Source organism: Dichomitus squalens, assembly GCF_000275845.1.
Source record: "Dichomitus squalens LYAD-421 SS1 unplaced genomic scaffold DICSQscaffold_2, whole genome shotgun sequence".
Lineage (NCBI taxonomy): Eukaryota > Fungi > Basidiomycota > Agaricomycetes > Polyporales > Polyporaceae > Dichomitus > Dichomitus squalens.
Genome location: NW_006766884.1, coordinates 1,529,732 through 1,542,593, shown reverse-complemented (window position 1 = coordinate 1,542,593; position 12,862 = coordinate 1,529,732). Strand labels below are relative to the sequence as shown.

Sequence of the window (12,862 nt, the reverse complement as noted above, 5' to 3'; positions counted from 1 at the left end):
GTGTTCGGACAATTCTCCGCACAGCAGGTCACGATCTGTCACGCTTGCCGACACCTGCCGGTCTTCGGGGAATCCCCGTTCTCCAGCTTGATGAGCCTTAGCCGAGCATCCCGAGCAAGTCGGAGAGTCAAACTGTGGCTGCAGTGTCACGCCCTTGAGGGCTGCTTCTTGTTTCTTCTCTGTGTTCCCCTGAGCAGGCCTCGGAAAATTGGGTAGTGAGTAATATGCGTAGGTAGAAATACGTACACGAAATTTGTATGGAAGCGCCCGAAGAGGTATACGAAGCGAGACTCCCGAAGCTTTGATAGGGAAGGGTTGCACCACTCCCTTCTGCAAGATCGCCCCAAGGCTTTATGATATAAATTCAGTTCGTTTTGCTGCTTATTTGGAACACATATGGGCACCTACCTTCCAACTTGCAAGTTTATCGAGTGGACAATGACGGAGATACGGTCGTTTGTCCGAACACTGGGGTCTGTCCGAACACTGGGGTCGCGATAGTACTGGTTGAACAGCCGGTGTGCGATGTTCGAAAGGCCTAGGCCACAGAGACGTCTAGGCCACGGCGCCTCATCCCACCGTGACTAATTGAGCGCCAGGACTCATCGGATTGTGGACGAACACACATACGAGCTGCATCGGGTGACTCGCAGCCAAATGGAATTCAGCGATGGATACATGACACAGCTTAGAGAACGTAATTATCGCATGCGTACAGTGTAAGGCAAAGGGGTCAACAGACTCTGATAGGTCACAGAAGCGTCGCCAGGGAGGTCAGCAGAGAGCAAGAGCAGGCAATGAGAGCGGTGTGACCAGGACGAGCGCACCAAGGCCTAGAATCGATCAGTCCCCGAGGTCGACAGGCGGTACTAGAGAAATTTTGATCTTCTTCTCCTTCACAGAGTTTTCACCTGACCTGCTCGCTTTCCTCTTCAGTTCGTCGTGCCGAGCGACCGGGGGCAAAAATTGCATCTCCTCTTGAGTTTGGGATTCCATGGCGGCTGAGAGCACTTGGGTGCGGACTGCTTCTTGGTTCCGGTTGGCATCGTTCCGGTGAGCAGGTTCTTGTGGGAGGGAATTTGTTTTGTTCCTGTAGATGCCACCCTTGTCAGCTAAGCACGGGGATTAATGAAACGCTACTACGCTTCGGCCGCATGGTGGCTGTTTGCGCCGTTCTTCTTCCTGCGACTTTTGCGATCCGGTTTCTGTTCACGCATTGAATCAGCAACTGGCACGGCACTACACGTGGGGGCCAGACCAGATCAGATAATCCAAGTAGCCTCTTTTCGACTTCGGGATCGGGATTGAAGTGGTCCTGATAGACATCCTCGTTCTTGATCGTTTCCACGAAGACGTACACCGGCTTCTGCAAGTTTTTGCGGCGCAGTCCAGTTCTCGGCTTCGGGCCCATTTTGCCGCTTCGACCTTTACGCTTAGAAGACACCATCCTCGTCTCAATCAACCCTGTGTCATCCACTTCTCGAGTTTCTTGAGCGATGAAACCTATCGGCATGACCCCCGTCAGTATATACGGATAAAGAATTGTACGCCATACCTTCTGTCTCTAGCCATTTGAATACCTGACCCGCAACAGTAGAATCGCAACCTGTAGGAGGGAAGGTCTGTAGGTGGTCTGGACATAGAAGGTCACATGAGCTAACCAATCAGCTTAGCGAACGCCGATAACCCTGGCGGAACGTAGTTCTCGAAGACTTTAATTCCTCGCCTTCGATTGTCAGTCTGGAAGCAGGTGACTCCGGACGCAATACGTGCCTACCTTTGTATGGCTAGGTCCTTGAAACGTGCGATCATCCGCGGGTATAGGTCGTGCACTACGATGAGTTCCCAATTGCGATCCGCCCGAACGCGACAGTCGAAGCAGATGAATTTCTCCGGGATTCGCGGATCCTGTGCGGAGTGATATCCCATGCACCTGTGTATGGAACGCGCTTGTCAACGTGATCCTCACCTCGAATCTTGGGGAGCTTCACCATAGATGAAACCATCTCTCGCAACCACCGTCACAGCAGCATATATCGCAATCGGTAAGCTGTAATGGACGTTAATACATGTGCTCCCTCTTAACATACCACATACCTGTACACCACATTCGCAGTCTGGGGGCGTATCGACGAGTTGGTCCTGCTCCATGGGTGTGTCGGTGGCTGGAGTGTGCACTTCGTCGACTGGCTCGATAGGCTCGTCTGTGCCGGAGAAGCCCTGAATTTGTTGCGTTTCCATGTCTAGAAGGGACTTCTCATAGGTAATGGCTACACGCGGTAACAGTGGGAAGGCCCACCTAGCATCACGCCGTCATCTTCTTGGGCCGTCATATCCGCCATGATCATATCTTTCAGGTATTGCGTATCAATGCTCTCCGGCCCTTCGGCGGACGAGGATACGGACGGTACAGCGTCGGAGGGTGGGAGGGAAAACTCATCGCCGCCGATATGACGACAGGACGAGTTTCTAGGTTTCGGCGTAGGTGTTGGCGATCTCGGAGAAGAATGGACAGAGGTGAGCAAAGACGGTCGGGCCGGAGAATCCTCAATCTCTTGCGTCGGAGAGACTTCTTGCCCAGGGTGCGCCCCGACTATGGCCTACGAACGTCATCAGAGAAAGCTATACCAGGAGGATGTGTCGAACTCACCAGTTGACCGATGCACACCGGTATGCTTTCCGGTCTTCCTGCATATTGCGCTTCCATTGCGCTTTCCTCCCCTCGCGCAACGGGTGAGAGCGGTACAATATCACCATCATCATTCCGGATACCGACAGGCACTGATGCATTAAGCATTGAACGGTCAATATGAGTTGCGAGGGACAACAATAACATAAGACTCACTGATGTCGATGTCACCTGCGCCGCCGTTAGATCTGCCTACATCTCCCATATTGTCGTCACCATTCCAGATCACCCGGCGTTCAGCTGCATCTCTACGCTGCGTCTCTATCTGCTGAGCGCGTATCACAGCTTCTTCCATGGGAGTCAAAGAAGGCGCTGCAAACACATTCCGTTCAGTGGTTCCCAGGAAAGGCGCGTTATTATCTTCGCCAGAAGGCAGGTACGCGGACACGGATGTCACTTTCACGTCAACTCCGTGGTAACCTGTGTGAACAAAGCCAACGCTACAACGCTCCGGAACCTCTTGCTTGTGGTGGGTAGTCATGAACCATTTATCCCTGTCCGCATCTCCGGGACGGAAGTGAGGAGGCTCATACTCGTCAGGTGTGTTGTCGTAATAGAAGAGCTTGAAGGTGGCAAAACGTCGTTCTGATATGCAGTGTTTGAATCAGCAGGACGAAGGTCGATTAGCGGTCACTCACTCGGAAGAGGGTCCATTTGTGTAGTCGCTTGTATGAGGTTTTTGATCAGAGTCTGCAGGTTATTAGAGGATGGGCGATGAGAGGTGAAGGTCTCCTACGAACCTTCAAGCTCCGTTTCACTTCTCCCAGAGTGGGAACCTTACCCTTCCTCATTGCCTCGGCCACAGGATCCTGCGCTCGACTTGGCGCAGACAAAGAGAGCTTGTTCATCTCTTCTCCAAGTGTCATTACGGGTATTGTCTCCTTCGTCCCAGGAACCTCGTAGTACTGAAGAGCGTTATTCGAATGACCTGACGACATACGGTATAGAGGTGAGACCTCACATTGAAATTGAAGGTGTAAGATTCAATGATGCTGAATGCCAGAGATCAGTCACAATAAAAACAACAGTGGCATGGCTTGAAACACGGACTTGTTGGGGTCTTGGTCGTCCTGCAACGAGTGCGTTCAACCAACAGCCCCTTCGAGCGATGACATGTCCTTACCAGATATACAGCAAATACGAAGCTGCGTAGATAATTCTTCTGCAAAGCGTCGAATACGCCGTTCTCCTAGGTGATGTCACTAGGATATCATCACCTTCTGCCATACACATGCGAAGACACTCACCATGTAATCGAGAAGCTTATCCGCCTCCTCTGTGAATCCTCGCGTAACGGTCATAATCTTAAACCCGCTAACATTTGGTCGGCTGTCGGTTGAAGCGAACGAGCTGCCAGACTTGGAGGACTGCGAAGGCAGCGTGTCGGGACTCGATGAAGTCAGATAGCCTGATGTATGCGCAATGTTAGACAAAGTAGGCGCATATAGTCTACGCATGACATACTTTCTGAGAAGTTGTCCGACGGGAGAAGATTCCTGTGACGCATTCAATCGGAGGCATTGTTGCAAGAAGAACGGACGCTACCTCAGGTATGTGATACAGCCAAGGCCGGCCCGCAAGAGCGTCTGGACGGACTGCAGACTCTGCTGCGACGTAATGACCGTCTGCAATAGTCTTCAGACAAGTAAATGTGTGAGAAATAGCATTAGGGAGAGTACCTGATTCTGATCTGTTACGACGACTTGTGCCTGCATGATGGGAACTCCGGCATGGGAGAGGAAGACAAGGTGGAGGCGCAGACTCCAAGACGAGGCGTAACTCTGATCGGAGCTTGAAACGCGACGCGTTCCCAGACGCGTTCCGCTCACATGAACGCTGGCGCTTACCTGCTTCAAGAGCCTACTTGCCATGGCCATCTTCGGTCTCTGGGTATGTCCCCTCACAATCTTCATTTGATGCTTTATTACAACCAAGGAACCATTTTATAAGGTTATAAACAAGGCTGGAGGCCTGGTGTACGAGCGTAGCTTCGGTGGTGAGCAAGCTTGTGGCCGCTTATCCGAGCACAGCTGACGATGTTATGTAGATGGGCTCCCCCATCTGACATCTAACGAGTATCTCGTGCTCGCGGGCACTCTACACGGAATTCACGCCATTACAAGTCGTCTATCGCCAACAGGCTCGAGCTCCGGTGCTCACGTTATTTCTGGCGAGACATTCAAGATGAACATTCTATTGACTGCTACTGGTATGCATCTAGTACAAACGTGCGGCTGGCTCTCACCTACGCCTCTCAGGGACGAAGTTTGTCCTGTTGACTTCCTTGGTTGAGCCTTCAGCAGACTCGGTCTTGCAGAAGGTATACGAGATCTACGCAGATGCCGTCATGAAGAACCCGTTCCACACACCCGAGATGCCCATCCGTAGCGAAGGCTTCGATACTCGTATAGTCGCGCTACTGGGTTGACACAGTTCCTGTCGTTGTCGTGCCCGTGTAGAATCGTATCCCTCTATAAATCCTTTCTCCGGTTGGTACTCCTGCAAGGTCACGGAAGCTGTGGCGGTCGCCCGATTAGGCAGGCGAACACCGTTGACAGGCTTCCACAGTGACCAGCTGTCCACGACGCCAGGGGCCCCCGATAGTAGAGTGTTCCTCCATCTCAACGGTTCCTCTCAGACGATCACCCGCAAAGAGAGTGAAAGAATGCCGAAGAGAGGTGTCACTCAAGCTCGTATGTTTATAAATTGCCGTCGTTGCCAGCTGTATTCACCACCGCGCAGGACCCAGCCAACCACCCGCGGCCGTGCCCACCCATATGCGGTCGCACTTGGCTCGTCCGTCGTCTGCAGCGCGTAAATATGCGGTCATGAGTCAAAAATTAGAAGAAGATATGGAGGTAGATGAAGAAGACGCCGCAGAAGAAGAAGGCGACGAAGACAGGTGAGCAGTCCGACACAAGAGAGTTCAGTGCGCCCCCACTGATGTTACGTAGCATGGTCGAGATGCTTGCCATGTTACAAGAAATGCAAAGTACGCAATCTAATTCAACGAATCATAGAAACATTCCTCTCAACCCGATAATTTGCCAGAAAGAAAAGCGACTAAGTCGTCCGCACGGTCAATCGCGTTCCAAAAAGAAAGAGATGCATTATATACGACGGCGCGCAAGAAAGCCGAGGCATCCCTGCGGGACGGCATGGCGTCCCTGTGAGCACTTTCCACAAAGTATATGCGCATATAGTCAGTCTCATCACCCCATAGCGACAAGGCTCGTGCTTTGGTCTCCGATCTCAGAGCAAAGGAGGTCACTCAGGAAGCCACACTGAACCAGTTCAGGGTCATTCTGGCCGAGCAGAATGTACGCATGTTCGCAAATGTCGAGGCCTCAACGTGCTCTTGACGCGCTACGAAGGCATGCGTTCAGACCCTTCTTGGCCATCATACTGAAGTCATCGAAGACTTGTCCCACCGTCGAGCAGCGCAGATCAACGAAGCCAGTGCTATGTGTACGCTGCTAGTCAAACTGATACAGCTCCTAGGTGTCACACTGACCGCCGTCGTTCTGTAGTGGAAGCACAAACCATCTCACGAGAGAAGTCACGCAAGAAAATATACGCCTTAGCTAACGCTCGAATGGCAGAGAACATAGAGAATCAGAAGGTATGTAGACGGCTTACATGCCCTACTTGGCTGCTGACAAGTCACCGTGGCTGCGCTACAGGTCGCAGCGGATGCAACGGCCCTCATTAAGCATTATAAGACTCTTCTCTTAGAGTGAATCACCCATCTCCACCGTCACCCGCAACACTCGTAGTGGAATCCACAGACTAGGCGTCCAAGAAGCAACACTCGCAAGCTTACGTTGACTGGCTGCTACTGCGCGTGACAGCACAGCCACCTTGTACGATCCTGTGGCAGTTCATCGAGTTACAATTGCATACGGCCTTGCTCTAAGGCACCAATGAAGTAGTCTATCCTGGTCACCACGATTGACTACTTTACCCGAGAGTCAGCTACTGAAATGATATTAGCCTGGATCGACTTGGTAGCGATGCCTGCTTACCAGCTCGTCGGCTGAATGAAGTTGTGGCCTGGAAACTTCGTCGCGGGTCAACTCCGCAGGTCGGAGATGGAGGTATTCCGCCATGAACACACGAAGGATTAGATTCCAGCGCCGCATCGTGGCTATATCCAGAGCAGATGCGTCGTCCTGGGCAGTGTTGTCTCAGCCTTGCATCTGTCTGGCATCTTTCGGACACCTACCTTGAGGGTATGCCATACTCGTGGGAACGGACTGGCGATGATGTGCAGCACGTCCACACCAAGCCTCAAGAAGGGTATGTGGTCATCCTCGATCCCACCAAAGTTGAACTGAGGACCCTCACGGGGGACGAAAAACGGCCTGAACGTCTCGACCGCTTTGATGCCATCCTTCTCGTATGCGAATGCGCCACTATCTGCGAGTCGCCTTTCTGCTGACGCGATAGCGTCATGGAGCCAGGCCGTGTCGACGAAGGAAGATCGAATTTGTGGGTGGGGTGCCCCGAGTAGATCAAGCAAGATGAGGTGCTCAATCGTCCCAAGCTCCGTAGTCGAAGCCGGCAGTAACCTTCGTTTTGAATGAGGAGCGATGTAGGTCGTAGACCACTTGTGTGCCAAGTGTCTGTTTCCGTTTTAAGATGCGGAACAGCCTGGTAAGGTTAACATACCTCGCGCCGTATATCGAGTCTGTAGCGGTCCAATCCTTGAACGCCTCCTCCCCATCGAAGAATACCAGTTGCAGCGTAGTCTCAGCCACATCCTCGTCATCCTCCTCGCCATTCTCTAATCGTGCCATTCGCTCGTTCAGTAGAGGATCTAACGTTTCTGCGAGGTCCAGCATGAATGCACAGGGTGCCGCGGAGTCCGTAGCACCAAGAAACTACTACCTGACACGTCAGCAAGCATACTTCAACGAGCCCGAACAATCCCGAGCACTCGCCTGGTTTTGCGGATATGCCGCGAAGAACTTGCTATCAAAGTGTGCAGCTAAAATGACACGTCGGGGGGCCTGCGGGTCCTTCGTAGCAATCACATTCGTGAAATGTTTCACGCCGTATGGTGTGGTGTCATTGAAGGTGTCCTCCTCGACGTGCCAGTTCAGTTTCTTCATCGTGTCAACAATGTACTTCCGGACCATGGTGTTGTTCTCCGTATCCGGCGGTCGTGGGACCAGTATTCGCGACAAATGCGACTGGGGGTTGGAAGGGTCGACATTGCGCAACGGGTCGGGGGATGCGACTAGGGAAGCCATGGCCTTGGAGGACAGCGAGGAGAACTCACGAGGGCCGATCTTGGCAGCATGACAACAGACTGAAAACACATACAGCCCCAGTAAACTGACTCTCCAAATCCCAAGGGTAGTCCATGATAGTCGATGGCGAGAACGCACGACGTGACCCGACATCGTGGTCGGTGGAAGAGTGCGGGGTAACACGGTGACCATAGCATAGGGTTACATTGATCTGCAGGGACTCAATACTGCACTACATCATACACATACAAATCAGAAGATGCCACACACTCATCGAGGCTACAACATGCAATACAGAAACGTCACGGAATGCCACCCAGCTTCGACAGGGTATCCAGTACCACCCCTAGAGCGACTAGACTAAAGCTCCGCGCGCCGAACACGGAGCTGTTCCTCGTCCCAAAGTCCCACGCAAGCCACGCCTGCGACAGACCGTAGAGGAGCTCGCCTTGGTCCGGATTCAAGACGTCGGAGGGGTGATATAACTTGTACTTGATTTCCCGAGCAAGTTCTCCCGCGTGCATGCGCATGCGATGCATACGGTCGGTTCTCCAGCGATGCTGGGAGCAGTTCGCAAGGATTGTCCCAATCGCAACTTCCTCTTCCTGCAGCCGTATGTCCGGGGCATCGGAGAGAGCGTGTGTGACACAGATGTACCGTAGCTCTTGCTCGTAGCGGAGGAAAAGGCCCCTCATATCGGCCACGTTCCTGTCGGAATTCTCGTAGAAGTGCAGCTGCCGCTCGATGAATGGCTTCAGCGCCAAGGAGATGACATCTGAGAGTGGCGGTTCTCTCTTCGCAGGCTTTGATACAATCTTGGGCCCATCAGGGTTGGGGAAAGACTCAGCAGATGGTTTGGGCTTCGGGATTGTGATGCTCCGGAACAATTCTCCCAGCGCTCGAGGGGACAAGTAGTAGTCTGTGTCGCGAGGGTCGTTGTCTTCGGCCTAGACAAAGGAGAAAGCCGAGATAAGCGAAAGATGGGTTGCAAAGGGAGGGGAAAGGCTACCATCTTCCAGTCTGGCTTGAAACGAATCAATAGGCGAGGAGAATCATGAATATCCACCGGGATTCCATTCTTTGGGTAGTCGACGGCTTGACTACACAATTGAGCCAAATCTAGGCAAGCCGGGTCGTTTGTTCCCTCTCGCGATTGGTCTGAGCAGTTATCGGACACGTCAACTTGGCGCGCCCTATGAAGAACACAGCAGCCAGATCAAGGTACTCACCCGCAATTATCAGGTGTCGATCGGAAAGGAGACCCTATAAATCTGCGTTAACGTACTGTATCCATTGAAGATACAACGACATACCAAAACGTCGGAGTTGAGATACTCTACGACGAAATCGCAGATATCGTCCACAGTGCTTTGCCGTCCATCTGGAAGTCTCTTAGTACCTACAGGTTCATATGATCCAGGGTCTGCATGCTCGGTCGGCAGCAAGGGGCTATATTTGATGACGGAGTAGAGGTCCCTGTACAACTATGAACTCGAGACGCTCCAAAGGAGAGTAGTAAGTCCTTACCCATCAAGATCACCTCCACCTAACATAGAAGCGAGCGAACGCTTCCCTGTCAAGACGTGCAAGGCAAGTAAGTTGGGTCCATTGGACAGACACGCTGAGGAAACGCACCAACGGAGGGGAGAACTACCACGTTCCTAAGGTTCCGGAAGAAGCAGACCTTGTCATCGGGAGGCTTGCCAATAGCATATACACGCTGAACTACGTGAAGATGAGAGACATGCGTCGCACTGATAGGTGGTACGAGTACTCACCATCTCCGGGGTGGACGACAGGACTACGAGAAATCACCACTACGCCTACGGCCACGTTGGGTTGACAAGTTGCTGTTATGTAAACGATGCCATACCTTGAAGGTAAGTTGGTTCATCGTCCGTCTCGTTCTGAACACAAGCTTCACGAGCATATCAGATGATCAGGCGGGAAGTAGATTCATGGCTTACGTACCGAAGATTTGGTTTTCCTTGAGGCAGAAGACGTTCTGCACACCCTCCGCCTCATACGCAGGCCCTTCATCTGCCAAACCCACAAGGAGATAGCTGTCCGGAATCGGTATCCTGGCACTGTGCTTCATGTCGCGCAGAATGTGGGCTTGAGCATATCCAATCAGACTGTAGAGGAAGGTATCATTGAGGGTTCCGGTGGTCACTTCTTTTTCCTTCATTCCCATCCCGATAGCCTTAAGGCCTCTGAGAATATACGGCAGTCCGAGACTGAGCCCGATGTTGTGCGTCTTGAGTAATGTGACGGTTCCATCGATGGAGTCGGACGCCGTGACCACTGCTTCCACCGCCTTGTCTTGCAGCTTCTGGAACACTGCCTTGTCCACTCCGCGGTCTTCGAGGATCATGACGAGTGACCTACATTATCTATGTTAGGACAGATATATTGGAAGCGACATCTCGGGAAGGACTGACCTGTTCAGATATGAAGTTCCCGGGTTGTCGAACCAGCGTGCAATCTCAATTGGCGCAACGTCCTTGTCAAGGGCGTCGAACTTATTCATGGACGGCCTGAGGCGCATCTTGACACCCTCAAGTCGTTCGTCAATACCCACCATACCTTTATATCCTAGAGTGATCGTCAGTATTAGTACATGGCCGTCTTCGAGGGGCTCACCTAGGTACCGTATTTGATACTGGGGCAAAGTAAGCGTCCAGCGCCATGCACTACAATATTCCACTTACCGCGGAGGGCTTGCGCTCATGGCGCCGGAGATCTTCTTTCGCTGTACACAAGGCCTCCCAGATCATATCGCCCAGCTTGGGCGAGATGGTGCCGACTCCGTCGGTGAACAGGTACGGTTCTTCGCCCATGTCAGACATCTCCTCACACTGGTCGTGTGAAATAGACACAGATGGGTCCGTTGCCGTGAACGCTTGAGCGAGACGTGCGGCATACTTCGACGGCGCGTCGATGACCTTGGAAAAGTCGCCTAGGCTGTCGCGGATGCGTTGTCCGTCTACGTAACCTCGTGTTGGGTGATCGAAGGGGTTCATGAACCACACCGCGTGCTCGCGCAAAGCGGATTGTGAATATGCGAGGAACTCGAAGTGGCGCCCTCCGAGGTCGAAGCCGTGTTTCAGCGTGCCACCCACGCGCTCTTCCAGGAGTGTCGTACCATCAACCTCCGATATCGTCAGCTGTGCGGTGATTTGGGGGGAAGGCTACAACACTTACCTCTCGTGCCCATCTGTACTGTAGGCGATCCTCGTCGCGGAAGTCGACACGGAGAAAGTGGTCCTCGTACCCGGCGAACTGTCGGATGACACGATTGCTTTGGCTCACGTAAGGTCCCTCGAGGAGGATACGGGTAGGAGTGAATGTAACGTGATAGCATTTGAACTTTCCAGAGTCCCGCGCCCGCTCCGTCATCTGACCGTCGCTGCGAAGTGTCCCCCACTTCTGTCCTCCCGTACCGGGCGTAACGCGACGGAAGCAGTCCATGTAAGTATCTAGAGGAGCCTTGGTACGAAGCGCCTCGGAGAAGTCACGAAGGATGTCGCCTGCATCATCGGGATAGTCTCGACAGAGCTTCTCGATGTGGCTCCGGAAGTGCTTGAGAAGATCCTCAGTGTGTAGTAAGCCATTGTGGAGAAGGGACTCAAGCTGGAAGGCAACGGGCCAAGCAAACTTGGAAACCCAAATGTGGTATAGATGGAGTTGTTTCGGCGAAAAGAAGCCGTTGTTGAAAGATTCGACGTTGATCCAGAACGGCTTCTTGAGATCGGCCACAGTGCATAACTCCGCGAATGTGAGGATGTCTTGCTCCGAATGGAGGATGAGGCGGATGTGGTGCGCGTACGGAGCTACAACTGCGTGGGCGTCGTTGAGACTGCTGAGCCTTTGCCTAAACTTGCGTTGGTCTCGCCAATCCTCGCCGGTCCTTGTGCGGTTGAAGCGCTCGCGTTCGAGCATCGGAGGCGTCAACAGCTCAAATACAATGACTGAGACAGGTGTTCGCTCGTCAACGCAGCAGGGAGCGATGAGAACCAGGGTGCTCACATGGATTGCCATAATCCATACCTATAGCCATTCGTCGAATGTTTGAGAAGGTGATAGCGACGTTGGAGCCGATTTCTTCGGTCATCTTGTCCCCAAGCTGCGCGTCATCAGCACGTATGTACATGGTTGGGAGCGCCCTGTAATGGACATGTACCAACCTGGATGCGGATGAGCTTGTGATCGTATTCAAACCACATCATTCCCGCTCCCTTATTCCGGTGGCCCCACTCAAACTCGCGAGAGAATATCCGAGAGGCAGTCATAGGATCTTGCGGGTGACGATAGAACACGCCAAACTGGAGTTTATCGACATGTAAGCCCATGTCAAGCTTTCTGAGCTTCTCTTCCCGTTTCTCTTCGAGGGCAGGATCGAGATATGGAGTTTTATCGAGCGTCTCCTGCAAGCTCCGGCTGGGTCGATCTTTACTTCGGAAAAGCCTGATCTTTCGTCCGAGTACGAGGACCGGGTTGTGATCTTCGTACACCCATTTCAGGAGTTTATCACCCAACTTGCGATTAGGCAGGATCAGCTCTCCCGAGCCATTATTTTGGACGCCACCGCGGCCAGGGTTCAGTGAGACCTTGAAGTTGCTACGACGGGTGAGTGCAAGCGACGGCCGATTCTTGGTGTCCTGGACACTCACATGGGTCGCGACTTTGGGTCAGATGCATTGTAGAAACCTTCGCCGTGAAGGATGGCACCAAAGGCTCGCTTTACATCCCACTCGCTAGCTTCGAAGGACACGTCCGCGAGCTCAATATTCATTCTATAGCTTCAGATCAAGGATGGCGATCGCAGCTTGAGAAAGAGGAAGCGGGGATCTCAGTGGCGAGCGAGACTGGAAGTGATGAGCTTGTAAGACAGAGGGCGGGTGGGACACGCGAGCAC

At 52.8% G+C, this 12,862-nt stretch overlaps 5 protein-coding genes across 5 annotated transcripts; 2 read left to right on the top strand and 3 right to left on the bottom strand.

Moving 5' to 3' along the window:
• Positions 1-843: 843 nt before the first annotated feature.
• Positions 844-4,404, bottom strand: DICSQDRAFT_152147 (HORMA-domain-containing protein; the record flags this gene model as incomplete). Its single annotated transcript, XM_007361360.1, has 19 exons — positions 844-930; positions 1,259-1,503; positions 1,556-1,606; positions 1,662-1,726; positions 1,778-1,933; positions 1,992-2,050; positions 2,098-2,243; positions 2,300-2,600; positions 2,651-2,781; positions 2,846-3,274; positions 3,328-3,379; positions 3,430-3,594; positions 3,651-3,681; positions 3,740-3,759; positions 3,813-3,878; positions 3,937-4,097; positions 4,154-4,185; positions 4,235-4,314; positions 4,369-4,404. 19 exons carry the CDS (start codon positions 4,402-4,404, stop codon positions 844-846), a joined length of 2,313 nt encoding a protein of 770 aa, XP_007361422.1.
• A 154-nt stretch (positions 4,405-4,558) lies between these two features.
• DICSQDRAFT_98025 (Sybindin-like protein) lies at positions 4,559-5,158 on the top strand (the record flags this gene model as incomplete). The annotated part of the gene is made up of 4 exons (XM_007361359.1): positions 4,559-4,579; positions 4,640-4,685; positions 4,737-4,898; positions 4,948-5,158. The coding sequence occupies 4 exons, from the start codon at positions 4,559-4,561 to the stop codon at positions 5,115-5,117; spliced, it is 399 nt and encodes a 132-aa protein (XP_007361421.1). The 3' UTR covers positions 5,118-5,158.
• Positions 5,159-5,644: 486 nt separating this feature from the next.
• DICSQDRAFT_12116 (uncharacterized protein) lies at positions 5,645-6,150 on the top strand (the record flags this gene model as incomplete). The annotated part of the gene is made up of 4 exons (XM_007361358.1): positions 5,645-5,681; positions 5,741-5,858; positions 5,913-6,009; positions 6,064-6,150. Coding segments are annotated over 4 exons (339 nt in total), but the record flags the coding sequence as incomplete, so codon positions are not given.
• A 428-nt stretch (positions 6,151-6,578) lies between these two features.
• Positions 6,579-8,059, bottom strand: DICSQDRAFT_143510 (uncharacterized protein; the record flags this gene model as incomplete). The annotated part of the gene is made up of 6 exons (XM_007361357.1): positions 6,579-6,627; positions 6,767-6,861; positions 6,915-7,314; positions 7,361-7,572; positions 7,633-7,983; positions 8,018-8,059. The coding sequence occupies 6 exons, from the start codon at positions 8,057-8,059 to the stop codon at positions 6,579-6,581; spliced, it is 1,149 nt and encodes a 382-aa protein (XP_007361419.1).
• Positions 8,060-8,117: 58 nt separating this feature from the next.
• DICSQDRAFT_132296 (RdRP-domain-containing protein) lies at positions 8,118-12,862 on the bottom strand. The gene is made up of 16 exons (XM_007361356.1): positions 12,618-12,862; positions 12,132-12,564; positions 11,974-12,070; positions 11,149-11,915; positions 10,656-11,096; positions 10,588-10,606; positions 10,386-10,539; positions 9,916-10,328; positions 9,818-9,862; positions 9,723-9,767; positions 9,580-9,669; positions 9,472-9,517; positions 9,258-9,420; positions 9,174-9,207; positions 8,954-9,102; positions 8,118-8,891 (listed from the first exon to the last, which is right to left on the bottom strand). The coding sequence occupies exons 1-16, from the start codon at positions 12,737-12,739 to the stop codon at positions 8,247-8,249; spliced, it is 3,663 nt and encodes a 1,220-aa protein (XP_007361418.1). The 5' UTR covers positions 12,740-12,862; the 3' UTR covers positions 8,118-8,246.